We start from the raw sequence: 21,872 nt of genomic DNA on the forward strand, positions 1-21,872 counted from the left end.
GAGGCGCCGTCCGGGAGCGGGGAGGGGGGGGCCCAGCCGGGCACCGGGAGCGGGGCTGGGGGCTGGGGGGGCCGGGGGTGCGCGAGGTGGAGTGTCAGTGCTGTGGGGGGCCGGGGTCCCGCGGGGGAGGGTTGGGGGGGTCTTACCGGGGTGCCAGGGCCGCCCGGTGGTGGGGTGACGGCAGCCCCGGGGGAGCATCCCCACCCGCGGCCGGCCGGCGGCCGCAGTCCCGGTGGGTGCTGGAGAAGAGGCACCCCGGGGCCCCGTCCTGGCTCAGCCCCAACCTGCTGCCCTCATCCTCCCCGGCACCCCCCCCCCCCAAGCCCCCCCAGCCCTGGCAGCCATGTTCATCCCACAACGAGGGGGGGACCTCCTGCCGATCAGGGGTCCCACTCCTCCGCCAGCCCCAGCCAGCTCTGGTGCCCGGCGGTGCCACGCACAGCACAGTCCCGATACCCCAAAGCCTTGACCCCCCCCCCAGGGGTCCCATAGACCCCCCCCTGCCCTGGCACAAGGCCCCTCTGTGGTGACTGTCCCCCTTACCGCTCACCCCTTGCAGAGGGGCAACCCCCTGGCAGGGCCACGCCGCCCCTGAGCCCGAGGCCAGTCCTAGCCCGGCTGGGATGGGGCGAGCCTTGGGTTGGCAGCACCGTACCCCGCTCCTGGGGACTGCGCCTCGAGGGTGAGCCGAGACCCAGGAGAGGGACCAAGACCCAGGTGGGACTGTGCCAGAGCTCCGGGAGGGCTCAGCGGAGAACCGTCCCCTACAGCCCCCCCAGGGCACGGGGCAGGTTTACCCGGACAGAGACCCAGGAAGGGCCATACGCATTCCCCCTGCGCCCCTGAGAGCTGTTTGCCACTTGCCTTCCCATTTTTACCAGCAACTCTGCAATGGGCAGAAGCAGGCAGCGAGGGGAGAACAGCACCCACAGCACCCAGCACCTCGGCTCAGGCAGAGACGGCAGGCAGGCTCCTGGTGCCCCGTGTTCCCTGTCCCCTCCTGGGGGACCGGGCTCAGGCAGCTCCGGGACCCACAGCAGCCCGGGACCAGGGTGCAGAGCTGGGGCATGGCAGGGCAAAAAGGGACGTACGTGCCTTTCCCTGCGGCCAAGGGAACAGTCCCGGGAGCTGCACGCCTCCTCAAGGAGGGATGCTGCCATTCGGGCTGGCATCACACACGAAAATAAATCATCTGCATATAGGTCAAACGTCTAAAAATGTTGACTGGGAGGTACTCAGGGCCCTAATGAGAGGGAAATTAATGAGCCCAGCAGCCCTGGGGAAGCAAGAAGAGCTGTGCAGAAGGCAAAAAACCTGCAACACTTGCACAAAGGAGCCGGGAGCAGAAACGTGCAAACATCCCGGGCAGCCGAGAGCAAGGCACAGGGCTCCAGACTTCAGGCAGAATTTGTGAGAAACTTGTGTCTTGAGAGGCTTTTACACAGAGTTTTGCCTCTCCAGAGCAGGAGCAGGTGGGGGAAAGGAGCAAAGGGGCTCGGGAGGTGGGAGCCCTGGGGGGAGGCAGGTACTGCGGGAGACCCCGGGAACCCACGGTGCCTCCGCCATGCGTCCCGCAGGGTGACAGACCCACCGGCTGCAGGGACACATGGCAGAGCCTGGGGAGCCTCCGGCCACCCCGCAGGAGGGACAGGAGCCGGCCCGGCTTTCCCCCGGCACTCACTGGGCTCCAGCAGCCGACAAGGGCAAACCACAGCAGTAACTGGCACAGGCAGGACAAACGCAAAGGCTCCTCTCTTGCCGCAGGCTGGGAAGGAACGAGCTTCCCAGAGGTCTTGCAGGTGGAAACATGGACAAATATAAATAACTCTGGGAGGAAAACTGCTGAGAAACCCTGCAAACCCCTGGGTTTCAGTGTGGCGGGTTTGACCAGGATGGAGCGGGCTGTGGTCCCTCCCGTCAGGTGCCTGGCACGCAGCCGAGATAACGATGTGCAGGGCCCACTAATGAAACAGAGCCTAAAACTGCGCTGCTAGCAGATGCACTGTCCTCGCAATTACTCACCCTGCACGATCCTCCGTCCCGATGTTCCAGGCGCTAAATTAAACTAATCCCTGAAATCATAAATTTGAGGTTGGTGGAAAAATATAATTGAACCTGCCAGGTCGCCTGTGGCATGGGGACAGCAGGAGCCAGTCCCTGTGCCAGCCTCAGGGCTGGCACTGGTGTCCCGGGAGCACGCCGGGCAGCCGGCCCTGGTCCCCAGGAGGGAGAACCGGCCGGGCTCAGCCTCTGCCCCCCATCACAAACCTGCCCCTCCTTCGCCCGGAGCCATGGGCATCTCCCGGCTGCGGGGGGGGGCCAGGGCTGCTGCAGAGCTCGTAGCTGCGAGACCTGCGCTGGCAGCCTGGGATGAAGGGTGTTTTTCCCAGAGAGCTGTAGATGGATGTGGAGGATCCTGGTGCCCAGGGCCTGGCGGGCAGAGCCTGGCAGGGCTGGGTACTGCCGAGCTGCAGGCACGCTGGCAGGGAGCAGGCAGCGCTCCTCCGGACACCAGGACCACCGCAAAATCCCCAGGATGGAGAGAAGCCAGAGAGGAGCCCAGCAGATGGGGAAGCCGTGAACGCCCCCGGTGCTGAGGAGATCACCTCCCTTTGGCGCAGCGCAGGAGGTGCCGAGCGAAGGATTTTCCTGGCACAGGGAGCCAAGAGCTGCTCTCCGCACTGCGACCCGCAGACCTGCTGGCACAGGGCACAGGGACACGTCCTGGGCTGGGAACCACCGCCCCGGTGCCTCCCGCATCCCTTTCTCTCCCCCATCCCATGTGAGGCTGCGGGGGTCAGCACAGACCTCTTGCTGATACTCCCGGCAGTCCAGGCCACCTTCTCAGGGTGGGGGGAAGGATGTGGGCCCCCCATCCCACTATCCCTCTGCCCTCCCCTGCCCGCAGTGGTTGGGGGTTGCTGTGGCGCAGGGCACGCATGGGGAGAGATGGGGCTGCGTGTGCGGGAGCTGTGACACTGCCAGAAACGCTGAAAACACAGAAAAGGCTTTTTCCTTTCTTTTTTTTCTGCAAAAGAGAATGGAAATTTCGCAGACAGCTGAAACACCCCTGCAAGATGCCAAACCTCTGCTGCTGTCGTTACACGTGAGAAATCCCCACCCCTGCACACCCACCCAGCAGCTGTGGGCGGCCAGTGAAGCAGCCGTGCCGTGCCGTGCCATACCATGCAGTACCACACTGTGCCATGCCATGCTGTGCCAGGGAGCACAGGCACCCGCTGATGCACTGGGGCAGAAACGGCGAGCTTTGATTAGAGCGGTGCTGGCTCCGGGCCTGGGGGAAGGTCAAGAGCCACGTCTGCAGGTCTGGCATTAAAATACAAAACAAAGGAGCAGGTGAGGAGGAGTGCAGGGCGAGGAGGGCTCACGCTGGGTGTGGGAGCGTGGCGGCGTGGCTGGCACAGCCCCATCCCCGGGGAGGCGAAGCCCGGCCGCTCCTGTGCCGGCAGCAGGCTGGGAAGTGGCCGCGGGAGAGGCAGGTTGGCAGTCCTGCCCCTGGAGTGCTTCGGGAGCTGAGGGGTGCAGAGCCACTGCCATCCCCCCCCCAGTTTTCCCAGTATTTTCTTCCCAGCAAGGCCCTTCCCCAGCTTCCCACCCGGGAAGAAACTCCCCCCTGCACCCCGGCCACCCTGCTCACCTCCAGCGCTTGCATCTCCTCCCAGCACAGCCGCTGCTCAGCGGGGGCAGCCGGGCTGGGGGTGGCACCGCACCCCCCAGTGCTGGAATCCCCCCGCAGGACATGGGGCACGGCCACCACCACGGCCACTGCCGCTACGACTGTGCTGGCCAGGTTGAGGAGCAGGGCCAGCAGGACCCACGGGACGTGGTGAGGGGACACCGCGCCAGGCAGGCTCCCTTCCCAGACTTCCCTCCGGACCGCTGCGGCCCCCAGCCCCACGCGGGGTGAACCGCAGACCCCTCTCTCCTCCCTTACCCTCAGAAGAAAGGATTTGCCCCTGGCTCTGTGCTGCACGTTGTGGGTCACCGAGTCACCGGTCCCCCAGGAAAGCTCCCAGTGCCGCTCGCATCCACCCAGCAGCCACAGCTGCGCTTCGCGCTCGGGACACAGAAGTCTCCGGAGGTGACAAACTGTGTGAGGAAAGCCAGCCTGGGGACAAAGCCAGCCTGGGACAAAAGCCCAGCATGGCCCAGTCCGTACGGACCAGCCCCACAGCCACCCCCAGTATGGTCCAGTATACCCCAGTCAATACAGACCAGCCCCACAGCCACCCCCAGCATGGCTCGGTCCACGCTGCAGCCGCCACCAGGACCTTGGGGCAGCGACCAGGTAGAACAGCGAGGACTGCTGGCCGACGCTGATGTTGATGATGGTCGTGTCCGTGCCCGTGCCCGTGGTGCACACCTCCACACCGTCGACCCACACTGCACCTGGTCTGGAGCTGAGGGATCGGCGCTGGGTGGGCGCTGGCCACGGCAGCGCCTGCCCGGCCACAGAGCAGGCTCCTGGGCAAGGCTGGGGTCACCCCCCCATGGCAGGAGGCTCAGCATCTCCCCCAGCACCAGCCCCTCTCTCTGACCGCGCCTGGGCGGCACAACCTGGGACCCACCAGAGCTGGAGCAACTGCAGCCCGAGGAGGCAACGCCGAGAGAACTGACGCTGCCTGTGCCCAGAGCACCGTCTTCCCAGTGGTGGCTGCAGACCCCCTCCCAGGCCCTGGGAGAGATGAGGACCCTCGCCTAGGGCTGATCCCTTGCAGCTCCCTCCCTGCTGCCTCCGCAGCAGCACAGGGATCCTCCGTGCCAGCCCCTGCCAGGTCCATCCACCCACCGGCTCCCAGGGTGGCCAGGGCCCCTCTCACCCGGCTCCTCCTGCCACGGGGAGTCCCATGGGGTCTGGAGGGGTTCGGCAGCCTCGCAAGGGATGTGCTTCGGCATGCTCCTCCTCACGGGCACCGTGCCCGTGCTGCTGCAGAGCCCTGTCCCGTGATGCCCGGTGCCAGGCGCTGCCAATGCTTGGCACTGGCTGCCTCTGCTGCGGGCTCCTGGGAATGGCCACATCGGAGGGGGTCTGGGCACAGCCCCCAACCCATGGTGCCCAGGACCCTCTGGACTCCCAGGTTGGCAGAGCAGGGTGGCAGGGCTGGACATGCTGACCAGGGCATGGACAGACAGACAGGTGGGGGGGCCCTCGGTCCAGGCCCACTGCAGACGAGCCCCCATCCTGTGCTGCTGGAGCAGAGGAGCATCTGCTGAGGCCAGAGGACCAAGCCCACTGCAAAAGCAAGCCAGCGCTGGACGAAGGGACCCCCTGAGAGACGGCCCCGCAGAGCATGGCAGTCCCACCAGGCACAGGCAGCCAGGGGAGGGCACTGGGTGGGCAGCACCAGCTGGAGCGGGGACCCCACCAGGCACTGACCCCCAATGTCCCCCCGAAACCTCCTCACCCACAGATGGGTGCTTAGAGAGACCCGGGAGACAGGCAGCCCCTTCCAAAGACACCTGGAGAAGATGCCCTGTGACAACCGGAGGTACCCCCGCCATCATCCTGTAACCATGCACAGCATGTGGCCCCGTGGGGGTCCAGAGCCCCCGTCGATCATCAATCGGTGGGGCACTGGTTATAACAGCCGTGCTCACGTGGGATGGCAGCATGCCCGCTGCACCACCGCCATGTACCGAACCGCTCCAGCTCCCCTCCTCCCCAGGGGGGCCGTGGTCCATATGCTGCCCTACTTCACACCAGCCCCCCCGCACTCCACTCCCGGGGGAACGGGAGCTTCCCAAGGGCTGACAGATGTGCTACAGCCTGGAAACCCTCCCACCATGACCTGCACCACCCATGCTGACCTCCATGCTTCTCCATGCAGGCATCCCGAAGGCACAAATTGAGGATTTTTATTTTTCTCAGTTTCTAGTACACAGGTCAGGCTGCTTCAGCACGCTCAGGGTACGAGGAATTTAAGACCCAGTAGCCAGAAGCATTTCATCAAGCATAAAGAGACATACTGCAAACATTCACACTCATATGATCTCATCGAGAAGGAGCAAACCCCCCTCGGTTTTGCAGGCAGCCGCATGCCTCCCCATCTGCCCGTGACCCCCTGCTCCAGAGCTGTTAGGCAGGGCGAGAACGCTTCAGGAGGAACTGGGGCAGTCGGATCAGGAGAAGCCGGTGCTCAGCACCGCAGCGGCACGGCAGGAGCGTTTCCAGGCCAGCGCTCGGGGGGGCTGCTGGGGATTTATGCCGGTTATTACACAGACACTTCCCCTCTCGCTGGTTTCTGTGCCACCTCCAAACGTGACACACGCCACAGCCCCAGGTGGCTTTTTTGGGATGCCCTAGTTGTGCCACCATACCGCAACGTGCCGGGTATACACGTGGTTCGGCCACCGGTAACCAGGCCAAGAGCCGGTCACACGCAGAGGGGCTGGGGAGCACGGGACTGTGAAGGGGGGGCTCACCCGGACACGAACACTCGTTTGTGCTTTATGACTCAAAAAATCATGAAAAGTCCAAAATGCACTTTCTTCTTTCTTTGCCATTCAGAATGAATTCATGAGGCTGGGAGACATTTTCCCAATTATATTTCTGGAATGAGCCCAGAGCTGGAAGGGTCAGGGGAATTTAAGACATTGAAGAGTGTCCATCATCCTCTTAAAGACACAGATTTCTGGGCCTATGCTTCCTTAATGCTAAAAATTACAGCGATTACTTCACTGTGAACAAAGTATTTAAGGAAGAGGAGAGGCTGGACATGGCTTGCCCAAAGTCATAACCTGGTACATGTGGAGTGAGTGGCCTCTAGACAGCCATTTTGCAGAGCAGTTGTCACCCAGAAGGACCCGCAGGCTCTTCCAGGTGATGGGGTTGAGGTCTGGAAAGGACATTTTCTCCAATTTTCTAATAAGCTGAAAAAATCAGACCATCACCAGGGTGGTGCCTGCAGTGGTGCCAGCTGGAAGGAGAAATCTGTCTCCAGAAGGTCAGTGGGACGGAGCAGGTAAAGCTGCCGAGCTCAGGGAGGAGCCAGAGCTGCTCTGCTCTGTCAGACACCGACGTAGGCTCGCCTCCATCGCAGGACAGACCAGGGCGACAGCAGCAGAGGCCTGCCTCGTAAAGGAGATGCTCATGTTTACTCCGAGACAGCAGACGATGCACAGACCCTCTTTAGCACCCGACCCTTGTGTCTGCACGTCAGTTCGCATCCTCAGGGCTCTCGCGGATCCCACATCTCCCCCAGGCAGCTGCAACAAGCAGAGGCATGCACCTCCGTTCCTACAGCAGCTGCAGTACAAAGCAACCGCTGTTACACAAAAACTAACCAGATCGGTCAAATAAGCCCAAAGGGGATCAAAGATGGAGAGTGACGTTGCAGTCGGTTACGCAGTTCCCCAGTTCCATTGCAGTCAGTTACACACTTCCCCAGTTCCATCATTGGCTTTCCCCAGCATCACCCCTCCTGTTTACTGGGGACACCGCACAGCCCTCTGTCACCAGACCCAGACAGGGAAGGGAGCTGCTCCGAGCGCCAGCTGGATGCCGGGAGGCCTTACCGCAGCCAGCTTCCAGCTTTCCCTAAGAAAACCCAGTTACCAAGGCAGCTGGTGCCCAGGGATGCTGGAAGCATCAACACTGTTTCTTGGTAGAACACAACCTCATCCCAGGAACAATATCCACTAGGACTTCCCAGTATAAGAGTCTCCTGATCCAGGGGGAAAAGAATCCCCAAACATCAGCACAAAATTTTTCATGACAAATTGCGCCCCATTTGTATTATTTTGGCATTGCCAGGGTTAATCATAGAATCCTGGAATGGTTTGGGTTGGAAGGTACCTTAAGAATCACCTAGTTCCAACGCCCCTGCCATGGGCAGGGACACCTTCCACTAGACCAGGTTGCTCCAAGCCCCATCCAACCTGGCCTTGAACACTGCCAGGGATGGGGCATCCACAGCTTCTCCGGGCAACCTGTTCCAGTGCCTCACCACCCTCACACTGAAGAACTTCTTCCTAACATCGGATCTAAATCTACCCTCCTTCAGTTTAAAACCATGTTGTGGTTTAACCCCAGCGAGCAACTAAGCACCACACAGCCACTCACTCACTTCCCCCCCTACCCAGTGGGATGGGGAGAGAATCGGGGAAAAAAAGTAAAACTCATGGGTTGAGAAGAACAGTTTAACAGAATGGAAAGGAAGGAAATAATAATTATAATAATAACAATACTAAAATGACAATAAAAACAATTACAAAATCGGAATATACAAAACAAGTGATGCACAATTGCTCACAACTTGCCAACTGATGCCCAGTTAGTCCCTGCGCAGCGATCCCCCCACAGCCCAACTCCCCCCAGTTTATACACTGGGCATGACATCACATGTTATGGAATACCCCTTTGGCCAGTTGGGGTCAGCTGTCCTGGCTGTGTCCCCTCCCAACTCCTTGTGCCCCTCCAGCCTTCTTGCTGGCTGGGCATGAGAAGCTGAAAAATCCTTGACTTAGTATAAACACTACTTAGCGACAACTGAAAACATCAGAGTGTTATCAACATTCTTCTCATACTGAACCCAAAACAGCACTATACCAGCTACTCCCTCCCAATCTTATAAGCCCCCTTGAAGTACTGGAAGGCCGCTATAAGTTTTCCCCAGAGCCTTCTCTTCTCCAGGCTGAACAACCTCAACTCTCCCAGCCTGTCCTCACCAGGGAGGTGCTCCAGCCCTCTGATCATCTTCATGGCCTCCTCTGGACCAGAGCCCTTGCAAGGTCTCCTCCTCCCTGTGCTCCCACCACAGTGCACACAGCAGGGAGGCAGCACCTCCATCACCATGACAGGGGACAACGCTCTGTGGGACTGGCTACAGCAGTATGGAAGACATATGGGATGGCAAAGCCTGCGGTACCGAGTCCCTCTTCTCGAGACAGAGAAAATCACATCTCTTACAGGGATATGGGCCTTGTGCCCGCTTCATGTGGGGTACCAGAGAAGAAAAAGAGGAGGACAGTGTCACAATCGGCAACAAAAATAGATCAATTGAATGAAAAATAGCTCGGTTGTTTCAAAACTGTCGGGTATTTTTGGCCAAAGATCACACTTCCCCGCCTCCCACACTGGCGAGATCTCAATTAGCCTTTGTGTAATTAGTTTTCCCCAGAAGATGAGATTTCATTATGTGAATACCAATAAGGGAATACAGGGCATATCTTGGAGGGATGCCACAGAGCATGAGACCCACGTGCTCACACGGATGCGCCACCTCCTCCCGCTCGGGAGCGCGCTGGAGACGATGTGGGCTCACCACTGCACCACAGTGCCCGCTCGGTGTAGGCGTGCGCTGCGAGGCAGAGCTGGGACCCTCCGCCGGGCTGGCAAAGGATGCCTCATGGGCAAGATCGTGATGCATCGGCTGAGTGCTGATGTTGCAAGGACACCTTGTCAGACAGAAGGGCCTGCGCGAAAGCAGAAAGGCTCGCTCTGGAGACTGCAAAGTCTGGAGGAAAAAACCCCACACTTGGACAGCTGGAAAGAAGTAGGTCTTGACTATTCAGTCACACTCAGAGAAGACCCTAAAAAGACACAGAAGGCACAGCAACAAAACCCCCTCAGTGACACAGATAAACTCACAGCAGCCAGAGGGTTATGAAGGTTCAATCTTCATCTCATTTGCATACAAAGAAATTTCCCTCTGAAATTCTTGGTGGAGTTTTTCCAGCTGCAAACGCTACTTTACCAAAACAGCATGGATAAAGCTAAGGGAAGGCTCAGCTGAACTTGAAGACAGACCAGAGTGGTGCCTGGCGGTGTCCCCTGGGAACCGCAGAGCACCCTTTTGCTCTCAGAGATAACCAGCTACACTCAATCGATAAAACAATCTGGTCATCACAGATGACATGAAGGACTCCATTAGTAACAAACGACAGAAGTGAGACAGCACCACCAGGTTTCGCCAGTACAGCCCACAGGACGGTCTTCAGTGGGAAGGAGCTGCGGCACGAATCCAGCATACGGGACCGAGGTGGACATCCATAATAGCTGCAGACAGGGACAGTGGTGGGCCTGAGGCAGCCTGGAGCACACAGGTTCTCTCCAGAAGCTACTGAGATGCAATCAGGAGGCTCTGCAGGTCCTTTTTGCACCTGAAGGAGAGAGAGAGAAGGGGCAGGTTGAGCAGTGTCCGCACTCAAGTGTTGAGTGGGACTGATCCTGCAGCAGGGACAATGGTCTGTGCTGTAAAATGGCGGAGCTGCAGATGCAAACTGACACGCTACAGCCTGGGGCAGCCAAAGGGCGAAAGCTGCGCTTGCGGGAAGAGGAAGGTTGGGCTTTTAAAACCGCTTATCCCATTTTCTCCAGCAGCCAGGGCGCTGCTCAGCTCGGGTGATTTAGTAGCTGCCCTTCCCAAAGCAGCCCTCTCTGCCTTAAAAGGAAACATCCCTTTGGTTAAACACTGAACCCGGGCCCCAAAAAGAAGCATAAAGTCATAAAAGGCCTGAGTAATGGAAGATTTTCTCTTAAAAGAAAGAAACAGCTGGCAGAAGAGATGAGGGAGTTTACAGGGCCATTGCGCATTTTGTTATTCTTTTGATTACAAGGTTTTTGACTGCAGTTATGGAACAGGCAGAAAAAAACTGCATCTGGTGTGAAGGCACCAGCTGGAGCAACTCAAACCCTCCTCCAAAGGGGGAGAGCTGAGAACCGCAGCAACCGCGCTGCACCGTGAGCAGAGGGATCAGCTCCAAAGGATGGCGTTAAAGGAGACAGTAAAGCTCAGCTTCACGCCTCCGTGCTTTGAAAGCACCTGATGTACACGGCAAGGTGATGAAGGCAAAGGACAATCAACCTGGTTTCATGCTGAGCACGAGCGAAGTGCCACCTCTTGGGTCTAGAGAGGATCAGTTTAAAGGGATGGTTTAGGAACAAGAGACGTTTGGTAAGACAGGACAAATAACCCCATTTCTGTTGCTTGGCGGGTACAAGGTTTCCAGGAGGCTGCTTTAGTTTTGGAGGGGGGTGACAGCAAACAATTTTTTCCTCATAAACAAGAAGCAGGTCTTCCGCTAAGAAATACAACAGCAAAAGGTCTCACAAGAAACACAGCAGAGTTGTGGAAACACGTTTGACACTTTCCAGACATGTCCAATCCTTGTGCTTGCTTTTCACAAGGTGCACCACAATCCACCCCCTTTGCAACTAAAATCTTCAAAACACATTTTTCCCCTCTGGCCTGCTCTGACGGCAGTCCTCACCACGATAGTGAAAGGAATGCAGGACAACAGCTCAAGGCCACAGAAGTATCACAGAGGTTTATTTTGAAATGCCACGTCTGATAAAACCCTCTGCTCTGGGAGGTGGCCATTGGGATGGGACCTGCCCACTGCTGGGCACAGGCAGGCACGCTGCCAGCCAGTGTTCACTGGCCGATGGCACCCGCCTCTGGCTCACTGGTGAGAGGCCACAGGGGCAGCTGGCTGACATGAAGCCAGTCTCCAGAGATATCCACAAGCGTTTTCTTTGCAGGGAGCTCTCCCACAAGGGAATAGGTGGCATGCCTCTTCACAGGAAGCCACACAGCACATTTCTTCTTTGGTTTACCACTTTGTCAGAGCCCCTGTGCACGGCCACGCTTAAGTCAGCTGGCAAAACCCTAAGGAAACGTACAACTGCTCCCTGCCTCATCTTAATGGGTGAGCAGCAGTCAGGATGTGCCCATGAGACAGGCCAAAGGCATAAAAAATGAGAGGAGGTCAAAAAACAACACAGATGTCCCTCTGCCTCAGGTGACTCCTGACAACAAGAGAGAACATCCCTGCACCACCCGTTTCACTCCATGCTCACCCAATTCTTCCACAGAGCAAGCACTCCTGGGCCCCTTCTCCCGAAAGGGATCGGCTGGAAGAGTTTCCATGTGAGGAACAGCAGGCTGGGAGGCTTCAGCTGCAGGGAAGAAGTTGTCAGGAAGGTGAAGGAGCTCTGCTAAGTCACACGTGGCTGGAGAGGGCAGAGGAAGATCGCCTGCGTGTTCACTGCCTCTCCAGCACAGGAAGAGGGGCCACCAGGTGAAGCAAGCAGGACCTCATTTCAAAACTCAGGGTTGAGAGGGATGTGTTCAGAGGCGAGAACCTCACTGCAGGCTAATAACAATGCAGAAGCGAGTATCTGTGAGTAAGTCTCACCTTACCAAAAGCCAGAGATGCAACCAATGTGATCTTTGGCAATATTGTGAGCAGCTGCTTTTGCAGAGCATTTAGGTATCTCCAGCCTCCTCCTTTAAAAGGGATGGCCTTTCAGAGGCTGGAGACCTGCTGCTGCCTCCTCCAGAGAACTGGGTTATCCCAAAGGCCAGGTCTATCTCACGCTCCAGCACAGGGAGGATCTCTCCAATTCTTGCTACCACCAGACCACACATCCCCTATGAACATGAAGCTTTTGAGATTGGCACCTTAAAAAACAGAATGAGAGACGTCCGCCTGGTTCACCCTCACTGTTGTGATAACGGCATCACTGTGCTCTTCAGAACAGAAATAACACAGCTTGGCACGTGCAACAGTGATGAATTCTCTCCTCCTTTCCCTGGTGGGACACAGTGTAACATGGCATGGAAAAGCTCCTGCAGGTGAGCGTCTGGAGAGGATGTCTACGCCCACCATGCCCTGAAGGTGAGGGCGAGCTCCTGAAGGACAGCATAGGAGCACGACAGGGGGGCTTCAAGACACCCTTCCTATCTCCCCGCTGCTGATCCAGGAGATGCTGAAGACACAGACTACCCCATCATGTGTCTGCTCATACTACTTTTGTGCGGAGGCTCTGAACAGTTAATTAGCTGTGCTGTAAAATACAATTTGCTGATCTATGCAACCTCCCTGCAGCCCATTTCTGGACAGAGCAGCATAAAACCTGTGGGACCCTCCCGCCACAGCAGACTCTCTAACCTCCGCAGGTTTGAGCAGCTCCACTTAACTATTGGGTTTATCTGGCCACCTCAGCCATTTCCTTGGTACTCACTTTCCTATCGCCTCTCCTGTGGCAGAAGCGGGCTCGTCAACGCCACAAACTCTGCCCCAGTTGCTGCCCAGCAAGAGGAAGCATCGGCCTTCACTCTCCCACAGCCATTTATCACCTGCGCCACACTCTGCATGTGGCTGATAACTTAATCTGCTACGAAACATAAACACCCGCTCAGAAGTTTTGTTTCAAAGGTTCCTTTGATTCCAGACATCCTTGTGTGGTTTCCTTTTATAGAAACAGAGGAATTTTTCTTTTAAAACTAGAACAGTTTTCCAAATCCTCAGTGAGCCTGAGTCTATAACCCAGCAGCTGGTGCATACAGCTCTGCATGAGCTGTGACAGTAAACACTCCTGTACTCGGGGAGCACATCAGGGTCACACAAGGGATCACTGTCTTGGTATCTCAGATTTTAAAATGCTGCTAAAGCACTCTACGACCACAGCTTTGACTCGGTATTACCAATAAAATGGCAAATACGATGCTTTTAACAGCCAAGCGGGTTTAGGGAGAGCTTCTGTCGCTGCCAAGATGCGCTTCAAACTCCCACTGGGGAACTGTCACGTATGCACTGAGTCAGCTTGCTGCCCTGCATCCACTCCTGGTGAAACCGTTCTGCTTCCAAAAGGCCCTTGTGCCCTTCTGTGTCACCTGTGATGGCACCTGGCCTCCCTGCCACGTCCATGTTGTCTTCTGGGGCTCTGGCTTTTGAAGATGAGCTCTTACTCCCCCAAAACCATGAGCTTTGCTAGGCTTGCACTAAGTTTTCTTGAGAGACACCCCTGACCTTCCTCAAGGCTGTGGCTATGGCGATCCTACAAAGGGCCCCATGAAACTGCCCTGTATAACTTGATAACAGTGCTAACGCGAAGCACACGTCCTCTGGGAATCTTCCCGCACAACCACTGGGCCACACACACAGGCAGATTTGAAACGGCTCCTTCCAAGGTTTCATCCAGGGGCAAGGAGGCTCCCAGTTCTAACTTCTAGCAACTTGACCTGTGCCTGGCTCCTCCAACCGCCATCACACCCCTCCCTGCTACTTCAAGCCGCCCCCACCCCTCTCTCTGCCCTCAGCGGGGTCTCCGGACCCTGCGAACGCTCCCGAGGCTGCCGTGCCGTACCGGCCGGGCCCTCAGCACCCCTCCCGCAGGCTGGCGGGGCTGCCAGCAGGCCGGCCCCGCCCGCCCAGCACAGACCCTGCTGGGCCTCGCCCGCCCCACAGGGCCCTGCCGTCCCCCCGCAGGGGCCCGGGCCGGCGGTGCCGCTACTTGGCCGGGCTCCAGCCCGAGGGAGGGGAGCGCCCCAGCGGGGCCGGCCGGAGAAGGGCCCGGGAGAGGGGAGAGGGGCGGCCGGGCCGGGGGTTAAGGCAGCCCCCGGCGCCGCGGGGCGGTCCTCCCGGCTAGGCCGCGTTGCCATAGCGACAGCGGCCGCTCTAGCCGACCACAGAGCGGTGGCCCTGGCGACGCCTGCGCGCCCCGCCTCCCTCCGAGGGGCGGGGCGGGGTCGCTATGGTGATAGGGCGCGAGGAGGCGTGGTCTACAGGGCGGGGCGCGGGAGGGCGGGGCCAAGGGAGGCGTTGCCATGGTGAACTGCGCGGGACGGAGAGGGGTGGGAGGTGGCGCGGGGAGGCGTTGCCATGGGGACGGGGGGGGCGGGACGCGTTGCCGTGGGGACGGGGTGTCGGAGGAACAAGCCGGGGCATCGCCGTGGGGTTGTGCCCCCCCTCACCCCCGCCCCAGGCCTTGGGGAGACCCCCGGCACCCCCAGGCACCCCCTCCCGCTGGGAGACCTGCCCGTCCAGCGCCCAGAGGGACAGTCACGGGTGGGGGGGGCCTGGATCCCCCCACCCTCCCACCCCGGGGACATGGCGGCTGCCAGCAGCCCCCCCCCCCTCCAACCGCCCCGAGCAGAGGTGGGCAAAGGGGGCAAACGGCCCCCAGCCTGGCTGGTGGTGGTGGGCAGCGGGGCCTGCGGGTCTGCGGTGAGGGGGGGCCAAAGCCCCCCAGCATGGCCGTCGCTCCAGCTGCCTTCCCCGGCTCGTCCCTCGTCTCCCTTCAGCAGCAAGAAAGGGCTGGGAGGGGGGGGAGAAGAGGGACCCAACTCCTGCGCCATCGCTCCCCACGGGCAGGCGAATCACCCCAAAGCCGAGGGGTTTGCCGGAGCCGCGTGTTTGTGCCGTGCTCGGAGCTCGGTCCTGCCCGCGGCACCCATCGCCCCCGGAGAAGCAGCCGGGCTCGGGGAGGGCAGGACGGGTGGCACACGGTGCGGCAGCGGAGCACGCGGTGGGCATGTGGTGGGCCCGGCGGTCTGGCAGCCCCGGCGGTGCCGGCCAACCAGCCATTCTCCATGACGGATTATCTCGACGTGACCGGCCTTTCTCCATGACGGATTATCTCGACGTGACGGCTTTCCCTGCTGAGCCGTGGGTCTTTAGGGCAGTAATCCTGGCACAGCCACCGGGTTTGCCTGCCCGCGTAAAGCCCCACGGCAGCTCGTGTGCCGAACCGAACTGCTGCCTTCTCTGGTGCTCCCGACACCCTCTCCACAGGCAGGGGCTGCAGGCATCCAGCCGAATCCCCCACGGCTCTTCCCAGCTCAGGGTCTGCTCCAGGATGGATCCCCCCGCCGCGAACATTCCTGCAGGGACCAGCAGGACCCTGGGATGGCCGCGGCCACCAACAGCCCCGTGGGGACCATCCCGGGGAATGGGTGCTCCATGCCTGTGCCAAAGCGTGTCCCGGTGGGATCCGACTCCGCCGAGCATCCCCGGACATCCCCAGGAGGGTGGAAATCTCCATGGGGAAGGTGGCAGGGAAGGGACGGGCAGTCGATAGCAGCCCTGCCACTCTGGGAGGTCACAAAAGCGCCCGAGCCAGGGTGTCAGTGCCGAAATCGCCTGGCAGCAGCAGGTGCTGGGGGAACATTTTTCCTTATTGAAGGCAGCTTCCAGCTGCCGCTGCCTTGAGCAAACCTAAATACGGGCCAGCAAGGGATGTTTTGCATCCCAGGGTTTGTAGCCATAGAACAGGAAATATCCCCAATGCCCAAATATTTAGTTTTGCAGGACACGGGGTCGGAAACAGCGGCATCCCTGGGGGAACGGTGGGCGTGGAGGTTCCTCGGGGCAGAGCTCACCCCTCCCCGGCCCCAGCCTTCGCCTCGTCCCACCCCCACGGCCCCACTGGGGTTTGGGGTGGACACACACACACACACACACACATGCACAGTCCAGGCTTCCAGGGTCTCCCACAGCACCTGATCCCAGCTCCGGGGCTCTGTACTGGGGCACTGGGATGGGGCAGGGGTGGGTCTAGCTGACCCACATCCCACGCAGGACAGAGATTTGATGATCCACGGAGGGGAGGCACCCGGGGGGGGAGCGGTTCTGTGCTTTTTGGGCCGGGGGGGCTGCGGGGGGGGGGGCGGGGGAGTGCCAGAGGTGCTCCCCCCCCTCGGCCCCTTTGCGTGGCCACGATCTCGCGTGGGTTTGTCCCGCCCGTTATCTCACCTCGTCCCTGGAGTTTGAGCGCAGCGAGACCATAAAAAGCGGAACCCCCGGTGCGGAGGGGGGGGGGTAACGACCGGGCGGCCACGGGGACGGAGCTTGCGTGGCCCCGGGTGTTCATTAACCCGCGGGGGGGGGGACGGACAACGGGGGGGACGACCGAGCGTGCCCCGGGGTTTTTTTTTTGGGGGGGGGGGGGGGAGTGCTGTCACGGTGCGTGGGTTGCACGCCCACCCGGTGCCGGGGAAGGGTGTTTGCTCTGGGGGTCTCCTCCAGCCACCCCCCCCGCCGCGTGGGGCCCCTCCCCGGCCCCCCCCGCGTGGGCGTGTCGGGCGGGAGCGCGGCGGCGAGCGGCGGCGGGAGCGCGGAGGTGCGGGACGGCGGAGGGGGGGGGGTCGCATCCCCCGGGGGGGTGTGGGAGACCCTTTGGGGAAGGGGGGGGGGGGGCGGAGCGGGGGGACGGGCCCCGCCGGCAGCAGCCTTGACCCCGGGCGGGCTCGGACAGGGGCTGGCCCCGGGGGGGGGGGGAACGGAGGAAGGGGGGGGTCAGCGCCCCCGGGGCGGCGGGGCCGGGGCAGAGAGCGGGCGGGCGCCGCGCAGGCAGGTTTCCAGAGCGTGGGCAGGTGAGTGGGGGGCGGAGGGTGATGGGGGGGGGGGGGCTGAGGGCCGGCGGCAGCTGCCTGCAAGGTGCGGGAAGGGGGTAGGGGGGTGGGTTGCTTTTTGGGGAGCCGGGACACCGGGGGTCCCGGCCCGTCCGCCCCGGTGGGGTGCTCGGCTCCGGGTCGGAGCCCGGCAGCCGCGGCGTGCGGGTGCTTTGGGGTGTCAGGGCAGCCCCGGGACAACACGGGGGGGGGGGGGTCCGGGGGCGGCCGGCCAGGCTCCCAGCCCTGCAGCAGGACCCTCGCGTGGCGCAGGGGCACCCTCGGGGTTTTGGTCCTGTGCCCCCGTCCCGCCGGTGGGAGCGGAGAGCCGCCGTCCGTCCCCGCGCAGCGTGGGCCCCCTCCCTGCCCTACGAGCCCCCCAGCCCGGCGAGCCAGCATCCCCCCCCAGGCTGGGCTGGGTCAGAGGGGGCCGCAGAGCCCCCGCGGCACGTGCCCGTCGCCTCTGGCACCCTGCAGCCCTCCGGCAGAGCCCCCCAGGCTGGGGCTGGAGGCAGGGACCCCTCAACTGGGAGGACTGTGCCAGCGGCCGGACCCCCAGCACCGCGACGGTGGGGAGCAATGTGGGGCCGGTGCTCAGCACCCGATAGGGTTCACGCTCCGCTGGGGCGGGACGGCTGGCACGGCACGGCACAGCATGGCACGGCGTGGCACGGCACGGCACGGCACGGCACGGCACGGTGCACCGCCTGCCTCTCCGGTGCCACGTCGCAGGGCGGGACGGGACGGCACGTGCCGTTGTCATCCCGCGGTGCCTGTGCCACGTTTTGCCAGCGCTGTTGGCAGTTGCCGCGAGGAAGGGCCGGGGCTGCCAGGGCAGCGCGGGCTGAGAGGTCTGCACCGAAGGCTGCGACAGAAAGGGGGGATCGGCTGTTCCCCATCTCTGGGGACAGCATCGGTCACGGCCAGCTGCAGGCAGGGATGTGGCCGAGCGGCCGACCGCTCCCTCTGCCCCCAGGTCCCCCCAAGGATGTGGCTGCTCCGGCTCGCCTGGGCGCTGGCCGTGCTGGGCATCGCAGCCAGCTCCAGCCCCAGCCCCAGCCCCAGCCCCACCGCACCACCCCCGGACCAGGCCTCCATCTTCGCCGACCTGACTCCGGCGGAGCTGCGGGCTGTGCGGACCTTCCTGATGAGCCGCCCGGAGCTGGGGCTGTCCCCGAGCCGCGGGGGTCCCCTGGCCAAGAACACCCTTTTCCTGGTGGAGCTGCTGCCCCCCAAAAAGCGGCTAGCCCTGCGCTACCTGGACCAGGGCGGCCCCCGGCCCCAGCGCCAGGCTCGGGCCGTCGTCTTCTTCGGGGCGCAGGCGGAGCCCAACGTCACCGAATTCGCCGTGGGACCCCTGCCCCGGCCCAGCTCCTACCGGCCGCTGCGCTTCAAGGGGGGTCGCGCCGTCCCCTTCGCCGCCCGGCCCATGACCCAGCTGGAGTACGAGCTGCTGCACCGCACGCTGGCGGAGGCGATGGAGCCACTCTACCGGCTGCTGCGCGAGTCCACCGGCTTCTGGTACCACAACTGCTCCCGGCACTGCCTGACCTTCTCGGACATCGCGCCGCGGGGGCTGGCGTCCGGCGAGCGCCGCAGCTGGCTGATTCTGCAGCGCTTCGTGGAGGGCTTCTTCCTGCACCCGGTGGGGCTGGAGGTGCTGGTGGACCACCGGGACCCCGACCCGCGGCGCTGGACGGTGCAGCGGCTCTGGTACAACGGGCAGTACTTCTCCAGCCCGCAGGAGCTGGCTGAGCGCTACGAGCGGGGGACGCTGGCGGTGGCCCGCCTGGCCGAGCCCCCATTCCAGCAGCTCTTCTCCAGCTATGAACCCCGCGGGCGCTTCGCCACCGGCACCCCCACCGAGGTGCACGGGGCCAAGGTGTGCGAGCCGCAGGGCCGGCGGTACCGGCTGCGGGGCAACCAGCTGGAGTACGGGGGCTGGAGCCTGGCTTTCCGCCTGCGCTCCTCCGCCGGCCTCCAGCTCTTCGACCTGCGCTTCAACGGGGAGCGCCTGGCCTACGAGGTGAGCGTGCAGGAGGCCATCGCCTTCTACGGGGGCCACACGCCGGCCGCCATGCAGACCAAGTACATGGACGCCGGCTGGGGCATGGGCTCCGTCACCTACGAGCTGGCCCGCGGCATCGACTGCCCCGACACGGCCACCTACCTGGACGCCCACCACTTCTACGACGCCGACGGGCCGGTGCGCTTCTCCCACGCCATCTGCATCTTCGAGCTGCCCACCGGCGTCCCGCTCCGCCGCCACTTCGACAGCGACTTCCAGGGGGGGTTCCACTTCTACGCTGGCCTGGAGGGGCAGGCGCTGGTCCTGCGCACCACCTCCACCGTCTACAACTACGACTACATCTGGGACTTCCTCCTCTACCCCAACGGCGTGATGGAGGCCAAGGTCCACGCCACCGGCTTCATCCACGCCACCTTCTACACGCCGCAGGGCCGGCGCTACGGCAGCCGCGTCCACAGCCACGTCCTGGGCAACCTCCACACCCACCTGGTGCACTACAAGGTGGACCTGGACATCGCAGGTGCGGCCCCCTGCCGCCCACCAGCCGGCCCCTCCGGCTCCGGGGAGGGTGCTGGGAGGTGGCACCAGAACCCACATGGAGTTCCAGGGGCTTGGGAGCCTCGTCCCCAGGGCACTGTTGCCACCCAGACCCTCTGAAGATGATCCCCCCCCACCCAGGGTGGTGTCGCTGGGGAGTCCCAGCCCCGTGCCCCGGGCAAAGGGCCGCCGGGCGGGCTGCCGTCTGTGGGCTGCCGGCGCGCCCCGGGCTCCGCTGCCGCTCACGGCCTCTCTGCTTGCAGGCACCGGCAACAGCTTCGAGACGATGGACGTGCGCTTTGAGAACATCTCCAACCCCTGGAGCCCGGGTGCCCACGTGGTGCAGCCCTGGCTGCACCGGCAGCCCCGCCGCAGCGAGCGCCAGGCCGCCTTCCCCTTCGGCAAGGCGCTGCCGCGCTACCTGCTCTTCTACAACCCGCACCGGCGCAACCGCTGGGGCCACCTGCGCAGCTACCGCATCCAGCACAGCTCCCACGCCGGGCGGGTGCTGCCGCGCGGCTGGCAGGAGGAGAAGGGCATCTCCTGGGGCAGGTGGGGTGGGGGGTCCCCGCAGCACCAGAACATGGCTCCTGTCGGTCCCAGTGGGCTCCGGCTCAGCCAGCCCCGCTGTCTTTGTGCCGAGCCACGAGCGTTGCCCGGCCGCTGTGGTCAGGGCCCGGGGACCTTCCCTGGCGGCACCACGCGCCCTCGGCTCCCTGTCCCCACCCCGGCAGCCCCTCTGCAGGCTGAGCTGGTCACGGCCACGGCCACGGTCACCGCCATCCCTGGCTGCCGGGTGACCTCCAAAGAGACCCCCCCATTCCTTCCGTGCTACGGGGAGCAGATGGTGGCATCTGCCCAAGGGGCACCGAGGTCCCAGATATGAGCACCCCGGCTGAGGGGGACCCTGCTCCCCACCCCCAGCCTAGTACAGCAAGGATGCAGCCGATGGCCTCACTGGGGCAGACTGCCACGCCGAGCCCCCTGGAGCTGGGGAGCCGTCCGGGCCCCCTCGCTGCGTGGCTGGGCAGCACGTGGCACAGCTGGGGGAGCCCGGGCAGGGGTGGGAGATGGGTCCTCCCCCCATCCCGGCACACACACAACGTGGGTCTGCTCCTCGCCCCCGGCAGTGGGCCTGATCCTGCCCCTGTCCCTTGCAGGTATCACCTGGCCGTGACGCGGCACCACGAGAACGAGCCCACCAGCAGCAGCATCTATGCCCAGAACGACCCCTGGGAGCCCCTGGTCAGCTTCGAGGGCTTCCTCCGCAACAACGAGACCATCGAGGACCAGGTGACAGCTCGGCGTCACAGGGCGGCGGGGACGCAGTCGGGCAGGGGGGCTGCCAGGAGCCGCCGGCGCTTGTGGTGGGGTCCACCGTGCCACATGCCCCGCTGACGACCGTGGTCCCCTCCACGCAGGACCTGGTGGCCTGGGTGACCGTCGGCTTCCTGCACGTCCCGCACGCCGAAGACATCCCCAACACGGCCACCCCCGGCAACGCCGTCGGCTTCTTCCTGCGCCCCTTCAACTTCTTCGACGAGGACCCCTCGGTGGCCTCGCGCAGCCCCGTCATCATCCGGCCGCTGGACCCCCCCACCTTCTCCCAGCTGGAGATCCAGCGCTGGACGCCCGCCAGCCCCGGCCCCTGCGTCGCCCCGGGGCCCTTCACCTACAACGGCACCTACCGGCAGGAGTGACCTGCCCCGGGGCTGCCGGGGACGCTGGGCACCCTGTGCCAGGGAGGACAGGGGTGGCCAAGGGGACGCCAAGGTGTGGGCTGTGCCGTGCCGTGTCCCAGGCTCAGTAAAGACGATGCCACCTCCTCCAGCCCCGTCTCTGCCTGGGCCGTGTGGCAGCCCTGGCACCGCCACAGGCACCGGAGCCGGCACGGACATGGGGAGCACCCTGCCCTGCCGATCAGCTGTTGCAATATTTAATTATGCCACCGTTCAAGGTTGCTCCCCCCCCACTCTGCACCCTTCCCCTGGCCTTTGCACCCCCCTGGGCCACAGCCCACATGGGATGGTTGCTGGCGTCGCCCCCCCCACGCCCCATGGGAGGGTGCCCCCGTCCCTTCCCTCCCGTGGGGTCTCGTCCCCCTTCCCCACGGCACCATCCTGGGAACCGCCGCCGTGGCACAGCTCTGCCGTGGCCCCGTCCCACAG

The 21,872-nt window shown here is 62.7% G+C and overlaps 1 protein-coding gene across 1 annotated transcript; it reads left to right on the top strand.

Moving 5' to 3' along the window:
• Window positions 1-17,093: 17,093 nt before the first annotated feature.
• Window positions 17,094-21,534, top strand: AOC1 (amine oxidase copper containing 1). Its single transcript, XM_049798012.1, has 5 exons — window positions 17,094-17,120; window positions 18,115-19,687; window positions 19,968-20,256; window positions 20,865-20,997; window positions 21,126-21,534. The coding sequence occupies exons 2-5, from the start codon at window positions 18,127-18,129 to the stop codon at window positions 21,402-21,404; spliced, it is 2,262 nt and encodes a 753-aa protein (XP_049653969.1). The 5' UTR covers window positions 17,094-17,120; window positions 18,115-18,126; the 3' UTR covers window positions 21,405-21,534.
• The last annotated feature ends 338 nt before the right edge of the window (window positions 21,535-21,872 follow it).

Source organism: Accipiter gentilis, chromosome 4 (genome assembly GCF_929443795.1).
Source record: "Accipiter gentilis chromosome 4, bAccGen1.1, whole genome shotgun sequence".
Classification (NCBI taxonomy): Eukaryota; Metazoa; Chordata; class Aves; order Accipitriformes; family Accipitridae; genus Astur; species Astur gentilis.